This window comes from Cynoglossus semilaevis, chromosome 3 (genome assembly GCF_000523025.1).
Source record: "Cynoglossus semilaevis isolate Cse_v1.0 chromosome 3, Cse_v1.0, whole genome shotgun sequence".
Taxonomy (NCBI): Eukaryota; Metazoa; Chordata; class Actinopteri; order Pleuronectiformes; family Cynoglossidae; genus Cynoglossus; species Cynoglossus semilaevis.
In genome coordinates this window covers 13,586,562-13,607,244 of record NC_024309.1, presented here as the reverse complement: position 1 = coordinate 13,607,244, position 20,683 = coordinate 13,586,562, and the positions used below count along the sequence as shown (strand labels likewise).

General features: G+C 41.9%; 3 protein-coding genes and 2 non-coding genes across 5 annotated transcripts in view; 4 read left to right on the top strand and 1 right to left on the bottom strand.

The window, feature by feature from the left end:
• Window positions 1-824: 824 nt before the first annotated feature.
• On the top strand, window positions 825-2,926 carry otulina (OTU deubiquitinase with linear linkage specificity a). Its single transcript, XM_008308227.3, has 3 exons — window positions 825-1,096; window positions 1,293-1,414; window positions 1,659-2,926. The coding sequence occupies exons 1-3, from the start codon at window positions 878-880 to the stop codon at window positions 2,080-2,082; spliced, it is 765 nt and encodes a 254-aa protein (XP_008306449.1). The 5' UTR covers window positions 825-877; the 3' UTR covers window positions 2,083-2,926.
• On the top strand, window positions 2,910-13,022 carry LOC103377416 (uncharacterized). Its single transcript, XM_017031752.2, has 11 exons — window positions 2,910-3,007; window positions 3,872-4,190; window positions 4,658-5,293; window positions 5,763-5,966; window positions 6,190-6,546; window positions 7,414-7,490; window positions 7,670-7,776; window positions 7,862-8,008; window positions 8,961-9,092; window positions 10,644-10,913; window positions 11,434-13,022. The coding sequence occupies exons 2-11, from the start codon at window positions 4,048-4,050 to the stop codon at window positions 11,644-11,646; spliced, it is 2,286 nt and encodes a 761-aa protein (XP_016887241.1). The 5' UTR covers window positions 2,910-3,007; window positions 3,872-4,047; the 3' UTR covers window positions 11,647-13,022.
• A 322-nt stretch (window positions 13,023-13,344) lies between these two features.
• On the top strand, window positions 13,345-13,426 carry trnal-aag (transfer RNA leucine (anticodon AAG)). Its single transcript has one exon. It is a non-coding gene; the product is annotated as a tRNA-Leu (tRNA).
• Window positions 13,427-13,499: 73 nt separating this feature from the next.
• ankha (ANKH inorganic pyrophosphate transport regulator a) overlaps window positions 13,500-20,683 on the bottom strand; it is an 11,615-nt gene continuing 4,431 nt past the window's right edge. Inside the window, exons 7-12 of the mRNA XM_008308224.3 lie at window positions 20,397-20,489; window positions 20,214-20,306; window positions 16,577-16,706; window positions 15,588-15,711; window positions 15,367-15,466; window positions 13,500-14,457 (exon numbers count right to left, since the gene is read on the bottom strand). Coding sequence (XP_008306446.1) covers window positions 14,326-14,457; window positions 15,367-15,466; window positions 15,588-15,711; window positions 16,577-16,706; window positions 20,214-20,306; window positions 20,397-20,489 — 672 coding nt within the window. The 3' untranslated portion in view covers window positions 13,500-14,325. The remainder of the gene's footprint in view (window positions 14,458-15,366; window positions 15,467-15,587; window positions 15,712-16,576; window positions 16,707-20,213; window positions 20,307-20,396; window positions 20,490-20,683) is intronic.
• Window positions 14,466-20,683, top strand: part of LOC103377415 (uncharacterized) — a 15,043-nt gene continuing 8,825 nt past the window's right edge. The window contains exons 1-2 of the transcript XR_003049366.1: window positions 14,466-15,054; window positions 15,153-15,215. This is a non-coding gene — a transcript (uncharacterized LOC103377415). The remainder of the gene's footprint in view (window positions 15,055-15,152; window positions 15,216-20,683) is intronic.

The following is a 20,683-nucleotide window of genomic DNA, read 5'->3' as shown; positions in this document are numbered from 1 at the left end:
GAGATGTGGATCCTGTGTCGTTGTTTGGTTTGAAAACTTCAAAACTCGGCACCAAACGCTGAACCTGACATGTTTTTTAATCAAGTCTTTTTATAGTAGAGGAAATAAAAACACAATCAATATGTTCTGACGTGTTGACATGTCTTCATTTACAGCCTTTAAATTTGATTTTTCATAGAGATTCACACTCTTTGATTTAACATGATTTGTTAAGAAACTAAATTCACACACATTTACATTTTTATTCAGACAAAATTTGATTATTAAAATGTAAATACTCTGACATCTAATTAAATTAATTAAAAAACGCACATAAATTGAGATCCAATGATTAAATGTATCTGGATGTGGTTTTATTTTTATTTGTGTTTGAAATAGTGGAACCAAAATATTATGAAAATCTGAAATGGGAGCGATCTCTATTAAGTAGCTTAAAGCATTGTAGGCCTGTAGTTATTTAACTGTACGGCTTTAGCTCCCCCTGCTGGTCTTTATGTTGCTATACACATTAAAAAGAAAATCAACTGAGAACGATGAAAACGGGTCTAATCATAACTTCTATTATTTATTTTGGTTTTTTTTTTTTCAATTTAGTTGTTTGTTATTTCACTATTTAGAGAGAATACATTTTCCGGCGCCTCCTGATGACGTCAGTGAGTCAGGTAAACAAATAATCCTAATAGGTTCAAGCATGTAATCAAAACTAGAGAACAATAAGTAAACTAATCTATGTTCGACGTTTGAAAAGAACTGGACCATTAAACGGAATATTAAGAAATAGATGTCATTATAATTCCCACCAGTAAGTGGCAGTAACGTCCCACCGCAGATAACAGCTGACGGTTAAACTCAGAGAAGAGTAAGAAGCAGCAGCAGCATGATCAGTACGAGGTGGTCTGTACAGTGTTTAGCTAACTCCGCACTGATAACATCACTTCTGTATAGTTTTATAGGGTTTTATTTAGATTTTTTTTTTTTAAATATGTCGTGGATTAAGATGGTGTCGCAGAGCAGTGACGACGTGTTTGACGAGCAGGCGGACGAGCTCAAACTCCAGAGTAAAGAGTGGAACATCATGATAAAGAAGAGAATCAAGGTAGAACAAACGCTGCCTAATGTCTCTGCCTCCACTTAAAATATAATTACTCCACATATAATTATATAATAATTAATTATTACTTACGTTTCTGGACATCATTTAAATCGTTTTTATTTTATTATTGGTGTCGGTGCCACGGATAATGATACTGTTCTACTTGTACTGTTGTTGTTGTTGTTGTTGTTGTGGACAGGGTGGTTATGTGGATGGAGTCGATGCTGGAGAGGAGTCTTCCCTTCAGCTCGGGTTTAACCAGGGATTCAGGGAAGGAGCAGCTAAGACTGTGGCTGTGGGCCGCCTCAAAGGCATTGTTAGGTAAACACTGGTATATATTGCAACAGTAAAGAATAAAAATGTATCTCCATACGTGAGAGGCTGCGAAAAATATTTAAAAAATGCAAATTAAAATGCCACAAAAAAACCTTGATTGACTCATTCACATAATTTTATTTTTTGTTTCAAATTTGTTTCAGTTTTAATGTCAGCATTCTAACCCAGTCTTCTTCTTTTTTCTTTTTTTTTTGTCTTTAACTGTCTTTAATCTTTAACTTCCTTCCAGTGCCATTTCGTGCTGGTGCCAAATTGAGAATCCGAAAAAACCTGTTCCAGTCCACGTGACAGAACTTTTGCAGTGGATTTCAAAGCACGAAGAAAGAGTCACCGAAGGCATCAGGCGGTCAATGGAGCGGCCTCTCCCTACTGTGAGTGATGTTTCAGAAAGCATGGAGGATCTGGATGTGGAGCAGGCCGCTCAGAGCTGCCACGAAGAGGGATGTGAAAAGACGGACTGCTGTAAGACGGGACAAACCGTGGACCTGGACACGTGTCAGCGGCCACAGAAACTCTGTTCACAACCCGCTGAGTCGTCTTCTCTCTCAAATGAAGATCTGAATGTTCTCCTGCAGCGCTGTTCAGATGTTGTAGTAGAGCTCGGACTACCGCAGGACCTGGTCAGTCACATAGAAGAACTCAAGAACATTTAAATACTCCCACAGATTTTAGATATAAATACCTTCATAAACTTGAAGCCAAACGTCAGAAAAATCGGTCTAAATTCATACTGAAGTGGACAGTGTGAACTTTCTTTTAACACCACAGTTATGTACTGTAAAATAAAAATAAAAATAGACTTTTTATTTTCTCACCATTTTGGTTGAGACAGTTTCAATTTTAAAATTGCCTTTTAAATAATAGAAAACAACGTAAGGTTCTATTTTTGTCAAGTCTGAGTGATGTGTGTAATTGTAATGTAATTTGAAGAGAAAAATATTGTTACACTAATTCATTATGCACACAAACACTGGTTTAAGACATTGATTTTATGGTGTTTACGTATGAACAGATGTGAAATTATTGGGTCTAAATAATAAACTGGATTTTTATTGGTTCAAATATTATTTTTGAGCATCTGTCAAACTAGTGTGGTACATTTTTATGTTCTGGATTTTCTGGATTTTAACTTCCCAAATCGAATCAATAAACATTCCGCATCTGCGTGCTATTTTCAGAGTTGTATTGAAACGGCGCTCCACTCACGGGCGCACACGAGGGTGACGTCATGCACTCGGACAGAGCCGTGACCCCGCTGCTCTGGCTAAAAGCTAAAGCTAAAGGTTTCGCGGCAGCGGGTGTTCTGCAGAGAACGTCCGCATTTTATCGACATGTGCCGCAGTGAACGGCCATGACGCAGTGACGGTGCACGGGTAACGGCAGCGGCCGCGGTGCTTTTCGCGAGCGTCGGTCAGTGAAACAGCGCACGTTTTGTGTTGAAGTTGAACAGCGCAGCTAGCCGCGATGCTAACGGCTAAGTTCCAGCGTATTTCTCCAGAAAAGTAAAAGTGAAAGAAGAGCAGCGCATTAATGAGTGACACACGTTGGGCTGAGTCTCCTGGTAAACAATTCACGAAGGTATGTTTTTTTCGGGTTTTTTGCTAAAATAATCAGTAGAAATCTGTACAAAAAAAATCTGTTTACTAACTGGGGGGTGTAACCGTGATTTGACAGCTTGTCGACGCGGTAAATATTTTTACTTTATTTGTCAGAGTTCGAGCCATATTTGATTTAAAAAAAAGACGTTTCTACTTAAACATGTTTATGGAAGGACATAAAAATTGAAACATGTTATTTTAGGTTGTATTCTGTTACTTTCCCAAAACAAAAATAATAATTTAACATCGCTTGACTCGCATTCGATGTATGTTTTTAAAAAAAAATTTATTGTTTATTACCGTTACACTTCCTGGGTCAGATAACATTAACGGAGCATTTTGAACGGTTTAGTCTAACGCATCATTACACTGAACATGGAAATATCTGCTTCCTTTTTTGTGTTTATTTAAGGTGTTGCCGATTTAGACAAGCACAAAACGGTGTGTTGACATGGCAGGTGTTTTAAAGGTTAAAATAATGTATCTTTTCTAAGTTATCAGGTTTACAGGTTATGACTGTACTGTTGGTTAGTTAAGATCCACGTATATTTATTTTTTTTAAAAAACTACTAATAAGAGATGAGCAGTGGTTAAGTGTCAGTACAATCTTTTACTTATTATATTGTTTTCATTAAATGTTTAGTAAATTCTGCAGGTTTCCAGTAAAGAGAACCATGAAGATTAGATTAATCACTGCTCTTTTTCTTTTTCAACAAGGGGAAATGTTAACCTGAAGCATTCGTGAGTCATTTAGTCCTGAAAATGAAACAGTAGGTGGAACATAGTTCAGGGGGATTTATTCACGAAGACACTCTTAGGAAGTGTACGTTTTTTTTTTTTTAAGGTGTCATGAAGTCCGTGTGCACGTTCTTCCTCTAGGTACCGATCCTCGTGGCTTTAGCAGCACCTCGGCCGGGTTCGACATGGACTCCTGAAACCTCGCGTGGCGTAGTTTTTGGATCAGAGGTCAATACTGGACGGACACGCTGTCTGACTTCCTGAACCGAAGGGAGAAAACAGATGGGGAACTGTTGTCGCACCGAGAGTCCCTGTGGCAGCGTGGAGGAAAGATGTGTGTTACTGAACAACGACGCCAAGGCCACGGGGCCTGTGGATGAAACCACTGTGGAGGGAACGTGTAGCCCTGAAGATGATGACATAAGGTGACACACACATACACACTCACTCCTTGTTGTCAGTGGTTTATTTTATTTTATTTATTTAATGAAGAAAAATGGAAATCTTCTCCCTCAGCATCTCCTTCACTTCCACTTCTCATTCAAAAATAATGTTTTATCTACTTTTAACCCATCACCAAAGTGACTTTTCAACTGGTGGACTCGAACATGAAACCATACGGACACAAGCCTGCTTCCTTAACCACTAAGCCACCACTGCCCCATTTTTTCTTTTGCTCCATTTTTCATTCCTCCTCTTCTTCATTTAAGCCACCACTGCCCCCTTTTTTTTTTGCTCCAGTTTTCATTCCTCCTCTTCTTTTTCTTTCTTTTTCTAATTTTTCTCCTTCACCTTCTATCCCTCTCTCCTAACTTCCCCTCTTCCTACTCCTCCTTTTCTTTTCTTTTCCTTCTTGCTTTTCTCATTCTTCTTATTTAATTCTTCTGCTCAGGAAAATCCAGGCGAAGCCCCCAAATGAAGCCACCGTAGAGATTGAACAGAAGGATGATGAAGATGAGGTGAAGCTGAGTCCTGAGAACGAAGAGACCGAGTCCGGTAAGACTCAGGAGAACGGACCTCTGATGAAGGAAAGCATTCAGTCTGCGGCCGCCTCTCTGTGCCAGGAGTTAAAAACCCAGGGAGACTCAGCAGCGGCACCAGACGAAGACGTGAAGGAACCTCCAGAACATCGTGACCAAGCTGAACTTCTGCAGAGCACTTTAGACTCCCCTCAGAAAGCCCAAGGTCTCTGGGAGGTTTTCACAGAAATCAACACTGTGCCAGAAAAAGCTGATCCAGCCGCGGTGACGGACAGAACGCCCGAGGTCTTTTCAGCAGAGTGGTCCAGCCCTGAGAAACCTTCTCCAACTGAGCCCACCTCAGCAGCGGACCACATCGCAGCCAGCTCCTCTCACGAAGATGAAGGAAAAGAAGAAGTCGCCTGCGGAGCTACTTCTGTAAATGCTAGCACTGTGTCATCAGGGAATCTAAACGGGGAAGTGTTATCGATGCCAAACTCTAATCCAGCAGCAGATGCTGGTCAGGTGGTTTCCAAACCCGTGGTTAACATTCAAGAGGCCTCCAGCAGGTGAGTCGGCCTTTTTTAGTTGATAAACTTTTTTATTTTGGTTTGTTGTACAAAGGTCACAGTACTTATTTTTAATTCTGTGTTTTCATTCCTCCATCCGAAAACATGTACTGTAATAAGAACGCTACCAACGTGAGCACACTTGATATTAAATAATAATTAACAATCCAATATTTGGCCACAACGTACAGAGACATTACCAGCAATAAAATCAAAATATGAAAAAAAATATTCATTCATTCCTCAAAGAAAAAAAGTGTTACTAATAAGTTAAACAAATGATTTAAATCCAAATATAGAAAAAAGATAAATATAGAAGCAACTTTCACTACTGTTTTGCACCAGAATTTCCATCTCGACTTTTCTATGTCCAAAAACGTGACATCATTGTTATAAAAATAACATTCACGGACTTTACTCTCCTGCTCAGGAATTTATTTCCGGCTCATTTCTATGATCCTTTGTTCAGGGCTGTGACACATGATTCAGACAATGGCCGTCTTTCATTCGGAGGTGAAGACGTAAAAGGCCACGATGTTTCTGAATCACCTCCTGGACCAGAGCCCACCGCACGGGGTCAGAGTCCACGACGTGACCGCGGCTGTGAGGAGCCAGAAACTGCCAGTTCTGTCAGGGAGTCAGTGAGCACAGATCCAGCAGATGGCAGTAAGAGGTCAGTGAGTTCAGTGGCATCAAAACACATGTTTTCAAACTGTGTATATTTTTGTCCACCCCAGTTTAACCACTTGGGGGTGTAGCACGACCACAGGTTGGCTTCAGTGAAGTTAATGACAAACACACTTTCTGTTGGTTCTAATTTGCCTCATTCTAATGATATTTGGACAGTTTCTCAACATGTTTGGCGTTAAGGTTTGCTAAACTATTTCACTCTGCAGGTCAAAGCCCGATCAGAAACCAGAACCAGAGCCTGCGTGTTCACCAAATGACTTCACCTCCTCTGAGAACCTCCGACCAGAAGATGTCTGGAAAACAGTCCCACAAGTGGAAGACGCTGAAGGTGTTGTCCCTGAGAAGGTGGAGGACGGTGTGAAGGAGGAGGAGGAGGAGGAGGTGCAGAGAGCAGAGGTCGTGGTGGTGAACGCTGTCTCTGAGGCCCTGACACCCATTCAGAAGGAAACTGAGATTCAGGAGGCAACGGGAGAAGAAAGCAGTTCAGACACTGACCTGAAGGTGGAGCTGCAGACTGTCACTGAAGAGACAACCCTGGTTTCTAAAGTTCACCTGGACAACAGGTTTGTTCAGTCAATGTTTAACCTCCAACTTCACGTGAACAAATCTGATGTGGGTTCACTGTCGTGTTATTGACTGGAGTCAGAGACTTGGACTTGGGTCAGACCTGTACCGGTGTTGCCTCGTACGATAAGAATCAAAGTCCGTTTTTGTTCCTTGTGTTTATTTGGAAGAGTCGATTGACTTGTTTTCTTTTCCATGGTTCAAGTCCCACGGACTTGAACTGGGACTTGAACCTGAATCGACTGGAACTTTTACTTTGAACGACTTTTACCCAGAATTCAAAGAACAGAATCCTCCACAAGTTCAACTCAAACTCACTGAGTCACTGCTAGGGCTTTAACAAGAAATATTGATATATTTTGAAATATCGCAATATTTTTTATTAATAATTAACAGTCAAATATTCATGGCAGTGGCTCATTTTATTTTGGATTTATTTCTTCTCCAGTGATTACAAGTGACCGTTTTCCTACAAATAAATTGTTTAAAAAAAACTCACTATATCGATAAATTGTTTAAAAAAAACTCACTATATCAATGTACCTATAGTATCGCAATATATTGTATCGTGATACATATCGTGTTGCCAATACACACTTCTACTCTAAGGTAGAATCATTTTACAGACTCAAATACTTCATATTTTCTCTCTGATTTACTTCAATTAATCACAAACTTGTGTGTTACTTTAACTTGGACTCAAACCTCTGGACATGACCAGAACAGGTCTTAAATGACTTGGGTCCAGCCTCACACTTGACTTTGACCTAATCACTCTGGATTCAGGACTTAATTTAATCCTGGGGACTTTATTTTGACCCAAACTTCCCGATGATCAAACAGCGTTCTCTTCTGTTCCGTTCCAGTGAAGAAGATCTGTACAGAGCGGCTGAAGAACTCTCAGAGGACAAACCAGCCCCACGACCCCTGCTGGAAAGCACACGTCAGTACTCAGAGATCACACATGGTTTTATTTGACCTGCGTGGGGGGCCTGGGGGGGATGAAGGGGGGGAGATGAGAAACAAAAACTACTTTTGTTTTTGTTGTGTCATGTAAGATCCACACAGGGCTGCTTTGTCTTGGACGTCATGTCCTCCGACTCGTCTCTCTCTTTTGTTCAGTTGTAAAGGTCGAGGACAGATGCAGTTTGGCCCCAGCCGTGGACATTCTGTCCTACAGTGAGAGAGAGTGGAAAGGAAACACTGCCAAGAGCGCTCTCATCAGGAAGGTTGGTGTCTGTAGCTGTTCACAACATTGAAGACAGTTGTTGTTTCACTTCATGTCCACTAACTCCGTCTGCCGCGCCGCTCCAGGGTTACAAAGAGATGTCACACAGGTTTGGGAGTGTGAGGAGAGTGAGGGGGGACAACTACTGTGCACTGAGGGCCACGCTGTTCCAGGTCCTGTCCCACAGCAACAAGCTGCCTGTGTGGCTCCGAGAGGAGGACGGTGGCGCCATGGTAAATACACACAGTCAGAGCCCAGGAGTCATTTCCACTGACTGTAGGTGGCAGTTAGTTTAATACACTGGCTTATCCTGGGTAAGTTATGTATCAAAACTACATGCTGTGTCATCTATGGCCACAAGAGGGCACTGAAAAATAACACCACTGCACTATAAACACTTCAATAAAAAACACAATTAAAACGCAGGTCTTACTTTTATAATAATAAAACGCGACTTTTGGAACGCGCTTTATTCTCCACCGCTGCCCCGTCAACTCTTCTGGACGGTTCACACACACGTGTGTTCTGTCTTACTACTCCGCTTCGCTTGAATTCCAAGTTACTATTTTAAAAAAAATGTTAGCATTTGTTACCAGAATGTTTGTGCAACCAGGAGCACCTCTTCAGCGCCATCTGGTTTGGACAGTGAGGCTAATCCTGTTTGTTTTGTTGTGAAGATTTTTGAGCTTTTTTTTTTTTCTGGTCTAATTTGTCCAACCAATAAGAACTAACTCCATATCAAATCAATCTAAATCTGATTCAACAAATGTAAACAGGACAAACCTGAACACAGTCTCAGTGTGAAACACTGTTAAAGAACAGACCAGTCAGAAAAAGCACGTGTTTCCACCAGTGCTGTTAAATTTAACTGCCTCCAGGAGCCGCCCTGTGGACGTGAAGTCACAACTAATTTAATGGGTTGATCTTTGGCTCAAAACTCGGCCCTGCGCCGTCTTTTGAAGTCGATTTGGGGAAGAAAAAAAAAAAGTTTCACGTAATCCTTCCTATAAACAGTCATGGGTTTAGTCCTAACATGGTGAGACCTGGAAATGTAGGATTATGACTTTTCTCACACTGTTGTGTAAACAAGGAAGTAAAAGTCCTTGGATTTTAACATCAACGATAAACCAAACCTGTGTGTAATCTCGACGTCATTCCATCGTTGGTATTTGTTTGTGCTAACAGCTGCTCAAACAGCTCGAAGCGGAGGACGATCTGATCGGACGGTGGACGGTTGCTGGGGAGTGTCTTCATGCAGACGGGACAGAAGACGTCACCCAGCGGCTGAGGAACTACATGGAGCTGCTCAGAAACAAGGTAGAACCTCCGAGGGAGAACGTTCCCTCAGAAGGAACCACAGCACTAGTTCTGTGCCACCCCTGTGCAGCAGGGCACTGACATCCATCCACTCACTGACATCCATCCACTGACATCCACCCACTGACATCCACCCACAGGCCTGGTGGATGTGATTACTACCATCTGTTGAAGGGAGGCACTTTTACTAACAGCTCCATCACTCATGGCTGTTTTTTCCCCCCGTGTCATTAACGCAGCTTTTAAAGAACTCTTAGGGATTGGACGGATCCTCAACCTCAAAGGCAGCCTTTAAACTGTAGAAACCACAGTTCCTCTGTAGTAGAACAGCACGAGGTCTTGACTGGATTTACGGTTGGCAGTTTGTCCAGAAGGAGTTGTTTACTTCAGACTCAAACCTCCTTCAGGTTCATTCTGTTGACTCCACTTGTCACTGACGTGGAGGAGTTAGTATTTCATGTTTTACAGACGCCACCTAGAGTAGAGTCAGGGGTAAGATAGCTGCCGCTAGAAATTAAGGATGGCTTTTTCATTTCCCGATACCGATACTGCAGCTCGGAGTATCTGCTGATATGATATCAACGATGGCAACATCAACCCGTTGCCTTCGTTTCTCCTCGCTCATGTCGCCCACAATCTCCCAGATATGGGATCAATAAAGTTAAAATTATAACATTCCACAATCTCCCAGATATGGGATCAATAGAGTTAAAATTATTAATATTAAAGTTAAGTTGAACATTTGGGTTTAGCTAACAGATCGGCTATTGTTTTAGTTTTTTCTGTTTCTCAGAGAAAATAAAACTCAGAGGAGAGCGTTCTTCTGCCAAACAGTACCACATGTCTGACACTGGCACCGTTAAACGGTTCACTTGATAAGGTGACAAGTGAACCATAAGCAGACCCCCTCCCTCAGGTTTCCTCTGGGGGATGTCCAAGTTGGCCTTAGTCTGTCTGCGGGGCCCCCTAGTGGAGGCTACACTCCCAGTTCAACTACCCAGTCTGGACGTGAAAATCCAAAATCCAAAAAAATAAATAATTGAAGTTGAAGATGTTTCTCTCTTCAGGGAAACTTTTATCTGAAACAATCTTTTTCTGGATTCTTCCATCAACAGCACGGTCTGAACTTCAGTTTTCTGAGAACTGTGACTTCATCTTTTGTTTCAACAACATCCAGAACCATTTATTCCTATTTCCCAAAATAGTTCCAGTCCAGTTTTCTGCTCATGTTAAGCCACAGTCGTCTAAAATAATGAGGCCCAATCGCTACGATGTCATGGATACAAAATATTAAAGCCACAGGGTTTTTAAATTTTGGACATTAACATGGTTTGAATCTTACTTTTAAATTGCAAATATATACATATATTTTCAACAATATAATCCCTGTATAATTTAGAATTCCAGGCTTTGCTATTTTTAGTTAATATTTCACGGGTAGAAACATATTAAGATGTGACTTTTGGACCGTGTTGTCCTGCCTTGGTGGATTATCAGTTCTGAATTACTACTGTTTTCATTTTTTGTTTTCATTTTCTTTGACGGCTCCAGTGGCGAGCGGCCGTGGACTGTTCCTCCGCCGTGGAACGACAGCAGTTTTGCGAGCGAGTCTTTCAGGGTGGCGATGAAGAGCTGGGCCTGCTGGAGGCGCTAAAGCTGCTGATGCTGGTCAGAGCGGTGGAGTTGCACCGCTGCATGCAGGGAGGTGGCGACGTCCCGCTCTTTTGCTGGCTCCTGTTTGCGCGGGATACGTCCGACTGCCCGCGCTCCTTCCTGTCCAACCACCTCAGCCGTGTGGGCCGCACCGCGGGCCTGGAGCAGGTAAGAGGAGGGAACCCTTATTTTTATTTTCACTGAACCACTTGTTCAGTTGTTTGGTAATAAACTACATGGACGCTAAGGTGAACTTTTACTACATTAAAAAAAAAAATCTTTTATGGTCTTGAAGTCTGTTTGGACTTGACTTCTTTTACACAATACCATCCATTTATTTCCTGCTACAGAAACTACAGCAACAATCTATGCTGACCATACAAAAAGAATAAGAAACATAAGTCAGGCCCCGCCCCTCGCTTTTACAAACCAAAACTGCAATCACAGATATCTTGAGATTAGATGTGGAACACTTTCCCAGAAGTCACGACACGAACATGTTCCTGCTTGTCTGATTCCATGAGTTTCACTTCATGTAGAGGGGAGAACTCTGTCTGATTCCATGAGTTTCACTTCATGCAGAGGGGAGAACTCTGAGGATGATGATGATGATGATGATGATGATGATGATGTTGATGATGATGTTTTCACCCGGATCGTTCCGTAATTGTCCTCTCGTTCTGTGCAGGTGGAGATGTTCCTGTTGGGCTACGCCCTGCAGTGCACCATTCAGGTTTACAGACTGTACAAGGTGGACACGGAGGAGTTCCTCACCTACTACCCCGACGACCACAAGGGCGACTGGCCGTCGGTCTGCCTCGTCACCGAGGACGATCGCCACTACAACGTCCCGGTGGTGGGCGCCGCCGCAGGACTACAGACGAAGGTGGAGACGAGCTGATGCCGCGCCGCGGAGCCGTTTCCTGCCATACAAACACAACAAGTGCTCAGGTTGATCCACAAGAATAGATTTACACCAGTTAAAGGAGCAGTCCAACACTTTGGGAACGCTCCCCGTTACGTTCGGTACCGATTTTTACCAAGATTATTTACCAGCACAATATGAATATTTTTGGAATATTATGTTGAGGTATTTGAAGAGTGGCGCCACCAATCACATCATCCAAACCGCGGTCGTGGTTTTTTATCCTGGAGAATATCTGTGGCCATGGCGTCTGACGCTAAAGTACTGCTGGGTATCTTTTTATTTATTTACTTTTTTTTTTTTACCTTTTCTTCCCCAAAGTGTTGGGTTTATTCTTTAAAAAAAAAAAGCTGTCTCTGAAGACCCTGTACAAGTCGTGCTCCTCACACGTCTGTACACACTGTACTGTATAAAGTAGAGTTTTTCTATTGGTCAGCATGTGTAGATGTACATCTGATATATGTCTGTTGAGGTGAGATGAAGTTGCAGGTCTTCTGCGTTTTTTGTTTTTTTTTATTTAAATTTCAGCTCAAGAACAAAAAGAGAATTTCTAAGAAGCTCTGTTTTTCTTTCAAACTGATTCATTGTAAACAGTTCTGCTGCCAAATTATAGAATAGAAACTATGAACTGTCTAGTGTTTGACACTGGAATTTGGGCACTTTGATTTTTCTACTTTAGTTTATATGTTATATGTTGTCAAAAAATGCGTTTGAATGGATGTTCGATCTTAACCGATAACGATTCTTGCCGATGTGACATTTATGCTAATATTGGGCCAATATTATCGGTTAATGATATCAGTCGGCCGATATTATCGGACATCCCTAACTTAAAACCGATTTCAAGGAAGAACAGCAGGATTGGTCTAAGAAGGATTTACGGTTTCTTCAGGTTAGCACCATATGATGATCAGAGGACCAGGGCGTTGAACCCCCAACTCTGTGTCAGAGGTGTGATAATTGTGGGTCAGTGTTTGTCTGCAAATGTGTATGTGTGTGTGTGTATGTGTGTGTGTTTCAAACTCAGTGTAACATGTTGCCTTTAACCAAGCTGTCGTGAAGGAAGTGAAGAAATTATTGTTGCTGCAAATACTGGCAACAGTCTCAACCACCAGCCGCTGGGTTTCAGAAGACAAGGTCGCTTGGTCCTCCATGTTGCCTTAGATATAATGCACAATAAGAATGAATGTGGGCTCCTGAGTCACAGACGCTCGCCTCCCTGCTCTGATTTCAGGTTCAGAGCAGGTGAAGGCGGTGAGTTGACATTTTAAAATGCTGATTATGACATTTGCAGGAACTTTGTTGCCAGATTTTTTGGATGGCACTCCAATAAAGTGAAAATATGTTTTTAACGTTCTCTCTTCTTTTTCTGATGACGTTTGTCTGCATTAGTGACATTGAATAGTGAGAGTAAATAGTGCAACAGACGCAGGACTCCTCCACACACTTTGTTGCCAGACTTTTTGGGAAACAAATTTTTTTTTTTTTTTTTTTTGCACCTGATTGGCTAACTGAAGTTAACTACCCTGTAATCATGTTACAAAACAAAGTTGCACCATAAAAAAGCCACACTCCATAGTAAACGTAAAATTTTTTTATATATTTATGTATACTGTCTATATATATATATGTTTATATATATGTACATATATCTCTACACATTATGTACATATAGGTAGCGTGGCCGAGCGGTCTAAGGCGCTGGATTAAGGCTCCAGTCTCTTCGGGGGCGTGGGTTCGAATCCCACCGCTGCCAATACTTTTGGGGCAGTGGTGGCTTAGTGGATACGGAATCAGAATTGCAGGAAAGAAATAACAAGGAGAAAGGCCACCAAAGCAAAAATATTTAATAATAAAGCAATTTATATGCCAAATAAGAATGCCTGTACAGTATATACAGTACATGTGACAGTCTGAATACTAGCAGAAAAAAAAAAACGCTTGGCCAAACAATAGTAGATGCAACTTCCAGACTGCGATCAAAGTCAACAATCATAACTGTAACACGCAATGATATAACAAGGGATTCCCGACCCCTCAGCAATTAAATATACACAATGCATTTCACCTATATAAAACGACAAATATCTGTACACCAATGTTTGTAAAATACAATTGCACAACCCAACAAGTCCCACGAGATGTCTATATTTGAATTCAAGCAAGGCTCTGCTACTTAATAATGATTAAAAAAAAAAAAAAACACAACATAAAATCATGAACTTCTCATCCTGGCTACTCCCACACCCAAACAGACGTTTCATTCTCACTGGTACAGAGGGAACATTATTGGTGGATATTCTCCTTCGTAACCAGTGAACACATGGAGAGTGGTTTCACACACACACACACACACCAGCTAACACAATGATGCAGAACTATGTGATGGAGACGTGACGGAAAGGTCGGAAGACACGGGGATTTACGGCGATGGACGAACACTTTGAAGTGCATGGCTTTCTTAACACTGTGCGTTTTCATGGTGTGCACGTCTACATGAAGAGGTCCCGGTCACTCAGACCAAGGGTTGAATTCCGTCCCGATCAGGGCCTCTACAGGTCCTCTTAGATCTCTAGCACCGTCACCCTCTGCAGCCTTCCTCTGAGCAGCGATCCACATGGAACTCGCCTTCATCTTCCTTTGTCGTACGACGAATCAATCCTGCTCCTCTTCCTCTTCCTCTTGGAGCTCCTCGATGGCGTCCATTTGAGACCTGGAGCAGACCTCGCTCATGGGGGCAGAATCCTCGCCCTCCACCACCAGCTCGCTGGACATCTCGTTGTTTCTCTAAAGAGAGACGGGGATTAGAGCTTCCTGTCTAAGTTTTAGTATAAACAGTCAATAATCCAACATCTGTGATCTGAAAATGTGGTCCAACTGACACTACACAAACAAATACAACTACCATAATTCAGAGCAGTATCCAAAAAAAAGTAGCAATTTTGATTAATAAAGGAGCCAACGACATATATATTTATATATATATATATATAATATCTGGTTTTGTTTCCTACCGGAAGTGTTTTGGTCGTGCTACGTCACATGCTAGCGGAAACACATTTCGTAAAAGATAAAATGTCCGCTGACGTATCCTGATTTCCGTTCAATCAAAAGAGTTTTGACAGTTGTCAATTCAATTTCCTTTCCCAATCACAATTTCTTTGGCGAAAATGATGTTTTGACTTCGTGTCGGATTTTTTTTAATTTTTCGCTTGACAAATACCCCGGTACATATTATTATCGCCATTTAACGCCTCCTAACTTCCCGTTTAGTTGCTAACGCTGCGGTAGCGCTGTATTCAATTATTAGCATCGTTATTAGCATAATAGACCGATAAATAAATCGACGAAATTAACTCTAATTAAGTTCTCACTGGTTTGCATGTAAGTAAAAAATATTTATATAATAATATAATATTTTGCTTTCACACACACACTTGCTTCAGCTTTGGTCACTAAAATTATTATTTTTCATTCGCCAGCAGCAAAGATGAATCCTGTGAAGAAAACGTCATCATCAGGGAAATCTACTGGAATGTTTTACGGTAAGTTAAAAAAAAATTTTTTGGATATAATTGACGTAAATAAATGAATTGTTTGTCATTTTCCTCATATTCGAGTAACCGAGTTCAGAATAAGTTGAATCACTGGGAGGAACCCCATTATCGAACAATGTCAATGTTGCTGCGTTCTCACCTGCTGACGATAAACATAACACGCCGCAATGGCGACCATTGTTGACTCTCCTATGAAACCAGCCAGGAGGGATCCCACCCCCAGCGTGGCCCCGTGGACCCTGGGGAAACAAACGTATCGTAGGTCATCATTTTTAGCAGAGCGAGAACACAATGGTATTAAATGGCAGCGCACCTGAGTCACGGCGCGGACTATTGTGACCCCCTTCACTGTTGACTCACCCCATGTAAGGCAGCACAACTAAACTGGTGATGAGGACAATGATGCGAAGAACAGAGCTCGGGGCCAGGACAAAGGTCTTTTTCAGGGTCATGAGCCACCCAGTCAAATGAGCCCGGACGGTCACTGCCAACACAAACACAGTAGAAACTTCACAGCGTGCCAGCAAAGACGGGAAAATACGGCCTAACGCAGGGTCAGGAATGAGTGACCGTGGGTGAAAATTTGCTTAAAATAATAAATGTTTCGTATAGAGTTAGCGTTTAAAAAAACCTGAATTCTAACAGGTTATCTTTGCCTAACGGTGCTAGTTACATCAAATTACCACCAGATGTCGCTTACAACACAAGTAACCCATACAGGAAACCCAGGAATAGCCATAATACATTATCCATATCAGTTAGCACGAAATAACTTGATATTAGCCAAAACAATAGGAAATGCTTTAAAAGGCTAAACATAAAAAAAGAATAGTCAACAAACAAATAAACCAAATGTTAAATAAACCGAAGGCCTACTCCGTGACTGTGACGGTGACACTCCTCCTCCTTTTTCAATCTGTTACTTTAGATACCTTGTAAAAACTTGTTTACAATCGCTTTTAATTGAACTGTCAGTGCAATACTGCATTCAAAGGCAGTAAAATTTTATGTTATAAGTTATATTTATTGTAACAAAAGGGTAAAGTGCATCTTTGGGGCACTGTATTTTGATTATACGGCACATATAACTGCTACTGTATAAAATTACATTTATATATATATATATAACTTATATTTTGTCAAATAAAAATTCAATCTGAAAGAGCTAGAACTATCATAGTACTCTAGAGTTCTAAGGTTCTAATGACTGAAGACTTGGTCGATCGACTTTGCCTGTGATAAATCTAAAACGCTCCCGAATCATTTGTAAACAGGAACCAGAAACTTCCTGTTGAAACCGTTGGTTGTTAACCTGGTGTTGGTGTGAATGAAGACACCGGTGGGCTCACCTGGCAGAGGAAAAAAGGAGAAAATCCTCAGAGGGACCATACACAGCTCAGCAAACGCATATTCTACTCCGATGATGTCGACCATGATCTTCTCCGACACGTGTGGACTCCAAAAGACCACGAAACAAAGCTGCGCACAAAACCAGGGGGAAAAACAAATTAATTTTTTTCTCCACACCACAATAAAACCATGCTGCCTGGCTCATTAGACTTCGTCGCTTCATTAAATCAAGAGGTTTTGGACTGAATGGAGGCCTTTGAAGCTCACATGAAACGTGTTGGACAATGTTTTTATTTCTAGAAGCATCTCCATCCTAACAGTGTCCACTCAGAACCTGAGGCAGTGATAACCAGGTGTATAAACATGTCTGATCTGAATAGGATTATTTACACTTTGACAATGATGACACTCCCCCTCCCTGCCCCCCGAACTCCCTCCTCTGTCTAAATCTGGCTCAAACATCAGAGAGACTCAGGACCCAATCAGACGGCCTCTGTTTCAGACTGAATACTGTTTGCTGCTGGCTGTTCTGATAGCTGTTATCTCCAATTCTTTCCAACTGAAGACGCGCTCGGTGTAGCCTCAGGTCTCCGCAGCAACCTGGTGAAGAACATAAATAACATATTGTATTTGTATTTTATTATTATTATAATTACAAAGATGTGTCGACGCACGTGAATACAGTTCTTTGTAAAAAAGAAGGCGTTTTTATGGTGAAACTAGTACAGTACAGTGTTATCACCATGGGTGATGCTCACGTGCCAAACTAGCTGTAGATAACATCTGGTGTTCAGTTTTCACTTTTTGTTTCTGATATCATGATAATCCTTTTGTATTTTTTCACCACACCTCGTCGTTAACAACGTAGTCAAGATAGGGTTGTGGCCCCTCCTCACCCCCCCTTGTTTACGCTGCCAACATATTTAAACTCAGGCCAACTCTAACGAAGCTCATCTTGGTGATTGATGGCAAAACAATAATCACTGAGCTGATGCATCTGTCACTTAGTCACGCTGCTGGGTTCTGTACTTTTGAAGGGTTTGTTGTCGACGGTCTGTACGCTAACAGACAAGCTAACGCTGCCTGATTGGACTGTTTACTCAAACCAACCACCATGGTGATAGAAGAAGCAATCTGATTGGCTAAGGCCACGTTAAGTGTTACCTAATTTCAGAACTTGACCTAGGTTACAATCAGCTCTGATTTTGTCATGTAAACTGTAGGAACAAATGAGGGCGGGAGTCAAGAGACTGAAGAATGTAAACAGACTCTCGCAACATAAATTTCAACTGAAACTCTCTGATGTTTTTCTTACTAACACTTGCAACATTTTCCTGTGTAGAGCAGGTTGAACTCCTGTTGACCTTCTGTTGACCGGTCCCACCCAAAACCCACTGACACCACCATCCATTTTCAAGGCCAACTCTTTAACTTCAGTAACTGTTGTTTGGAGGTGTCGTCTGACATCGAGTCAAGTTCCTTCAAAGACAATGTGACGTCTCATTCTTCGTAAAGACCCACAGTTAGCGGAGGACCGCGGTTGTGCCAGGTCTTTAATGTGGTTGCGTTCCACATCCCTCAAATCAGAATCCTGCAGTCCTCCACTTCTACCTGGTGATTTCATCTCCCCCCTCTGTTATTACTTGTAGTGACATGGCAGCAGATAAATAATTTGTACGTCTCAACAGAAGCCGCCGTATCTCATGACTCAGCTTCGGTTCCTCCAAACACGGTGACACATCAGCACCGACTGCCTGAGCAAAAGTCTGTTTTCACAAGACGAACCGACCGCTCACGGAAAACGACTTGTTTCCCTCCTCAAACACACCTTGTTTTTTGTTTTTTTACCACGATCCATTGTCCTTCACCTGAAATCAGAGCAGGCCCAGGCATGAGGGCAGTCGGCTCAGGTTTTCCAACATGGCTCCAGCACATACCCATGTGTTTTTCCTTTTTTTATGCTGAACACACACCCTCACGTGTGTGTTTACAGCACTGGGGTTTTGCATCTGCTGTGCCACCCTCCTCCCCCTCCTCCTCCTCTTCCTCATCCATGCCCTAAAAAAGTCACAACCTTGGCAGCACACTTCCTGTTTTTCCTGTCTGAGCTCCTCAGGACAACAAACTGGGTCAAAGGCTCCCGTCATCTTTCCATACGTTGACTTTGAATCATGCAGAACTTCACAGTCACTGCATCCAGTCAAAAAAAACAACAAAAAAACAAGCAAATGGCGTGTCGCTGCAGATCCACTGACATCATCATCCAAAAATGTTGTGGGAAAACATAAACACATGGAAACAGGGCACATGTGACTGCACCGCTGATTACAAGGAGAGCTACACCTGTAGGGGGGGCTTCAGGTTTGTTAACTGATACTGTTACGTGAAGACCTATTTTGGTAAAGTACTCAAGCCTGGGTGGGAGTGGGTTGAAAGGAACAACTGAACACATTCCGCTCCAGTGTGTTTCATGTTATGTGCCTCATAACATGAAACTACTAGTGGACCAGTGGAACAGACCAGTGGAACAGACCAGTGGAACGGACCAGTGGAACAGACCAGTGGAACAGACCAGTGGAACAGACCAGTGCAGTCAACAGACTTGAACCACCAGGCCGTAAACTGACAACACTTCAAAAGGAACTTTACAACCAGAGCAGGTCAAGACTCTCCTGCAAAAACAGAGCGAGTCTGACGTGGGCGACAGCCACTAGTATTCAGCTAGTATTCACGACGAAGTACGACATCCCAGAAGTATCACAAAGTTTATCACAGTTTCACAGAGAGTACCTGCACTTAACTAATTAGGAACCAAGGTGTGGCAGCGAACCACAGAACAACAAGTGACATTTACAGTGGAGCAAGTGTCAGGACTGAAATAAAGACGACCAGGGCTGTAAACAAACACTGCCCCCGGGGGCCACGGCCTGTTATGAAAATCAATCCTGAAACATAATGCTGGCTGCATGTTTTAGTGAATGGGTCTGAAGCTGAGAATGAGCTGTCACGGCAGGTCAGGAAAGACAGGACCAAATTATTGAATTACCAAAATGATGAAGTCAAATCTGGCAAAGACAAAACTGATCTCTGTTAATCAGTTATCCTTTTCTAAATATTAATGTTCACCTTTTTAGAAATAAGTAACAAAGTGTCTAGACATGTGAGGGTTAACAAATAATCTACAACGACATTAAAGGAATCCCTTTTAGTTTATCCCTTAATCAGGGGTCATCGGGGTCTTTGACTATTCTGAGGTATGTTTGACCTAAAAAAGCTTTTCATTTTTGTTTCCTAACAAGCCACTAGCTGACATCTTTAGATATATCAGGGCGTGGTGTATAAACAGTAATTAAAGAAGAACTGGTTGGAGATTTTGCTGTTGGTAAACAGGTAGAATCCTAGTCTTTCTGAGTGAAAAAATACACCAGGGAGTATTCAATGTGATATGTTTCAAGTAAAAGAGTTTCAAAGAAAACATCTCCATTAAATATTAATCTCCCTGTTCTTAGATGTTTGCTGTTGGCAAGCAAACAACAAAGATTTTTTTTCACTGAATGTTTTGCTGCCTTAGTGCCTCTGTGCCTGCGCAGTCTTATTTCAGGTGTTGATAAAAAAAAAGTGAAGGATTCCTCTTACTGTGAGCGACAGAGCCAAACAGCAGGATGTAAACTTTTTAATGTGGGACTTGTTGACCGGGCTGTCGATGTTCAGCTTGTTGCTGGGGTTGTTCTGTTGGTGAAAAAGGAGAAAATCTTAGAGAAGAAAAAAACATACAGCTGCAAAAAAAAGAAAAAAAACTTCTTGCAGGTTTAGGTTTACTTTGTCAAAGGCCGGGTAGACTGCTCGGAGTTCAGTTAGCCAACCGTAGGGCATGTGACCCACAGGGTACGTCGCGGTGAGCACAGCCACGGCCTGGAATGACAAAGTCACAGATGCTGTTAGTCACGTGATCGACAACATTTCAGCGCTGAAAATAACCCCACGTGTGGCATGTGGTTAAATGTATGTCAGGAGGCTAACATTAGCTGACATGAAAGACACATCGCGTCTCATTCACTTTCCTTTTAGCGCGTGCATTCTGGCGTTGAGTTTCAAAGTTGTCCTAA

Excerpts from the sequence above, each read along its gene's own strand:
- otulina (XM_008308227.3), top strand. The coding sequence starts at position 878 with ATGATCAGTACGAGGTGGTCTGTACAGTGTTTAGCTAACTCCGCACTG. Across the intron at positions 1,097-1,292 it reads TGATAAAGAAGAGAATCAAG|GGTGGTTATGTGGATGGAGT; the intron begins GTAGAACAAACG and ends TGTTGTGGACAG. Across the intron at positions 1,415-1,658 it reads CGCCTCAAAGGCATTGTTAG|TGCCATTTCGTGCTGGTGCC; the intron begins GTAAACACTGGT and ends ACTTCCTTCCAG.
- LOC103377416 (XM_017031752.2), top strand. The coding sequence starts at position 4,048 with ATGGGGAACTGTTGTCGCACCGAGAGTCCCTGTGGCAGCGTGGAGGAA. Across the intron at positions 6,547-7,413 it reads AAAGTTCACCTGGACAACAG|TGAAGAAGATCTGTACAGAG; the intron begins GTTTGTTCAGTC and ends GTTCCGTTCCAG. Across the intron at positions 7,491-7,669 it reads ACCCCTGCTGGAAAGCACAC|TTGTAAAGGTCGAGGACAGA; the intron begins GTCAGTACTCAG and ends TCTTTTGTTCAG.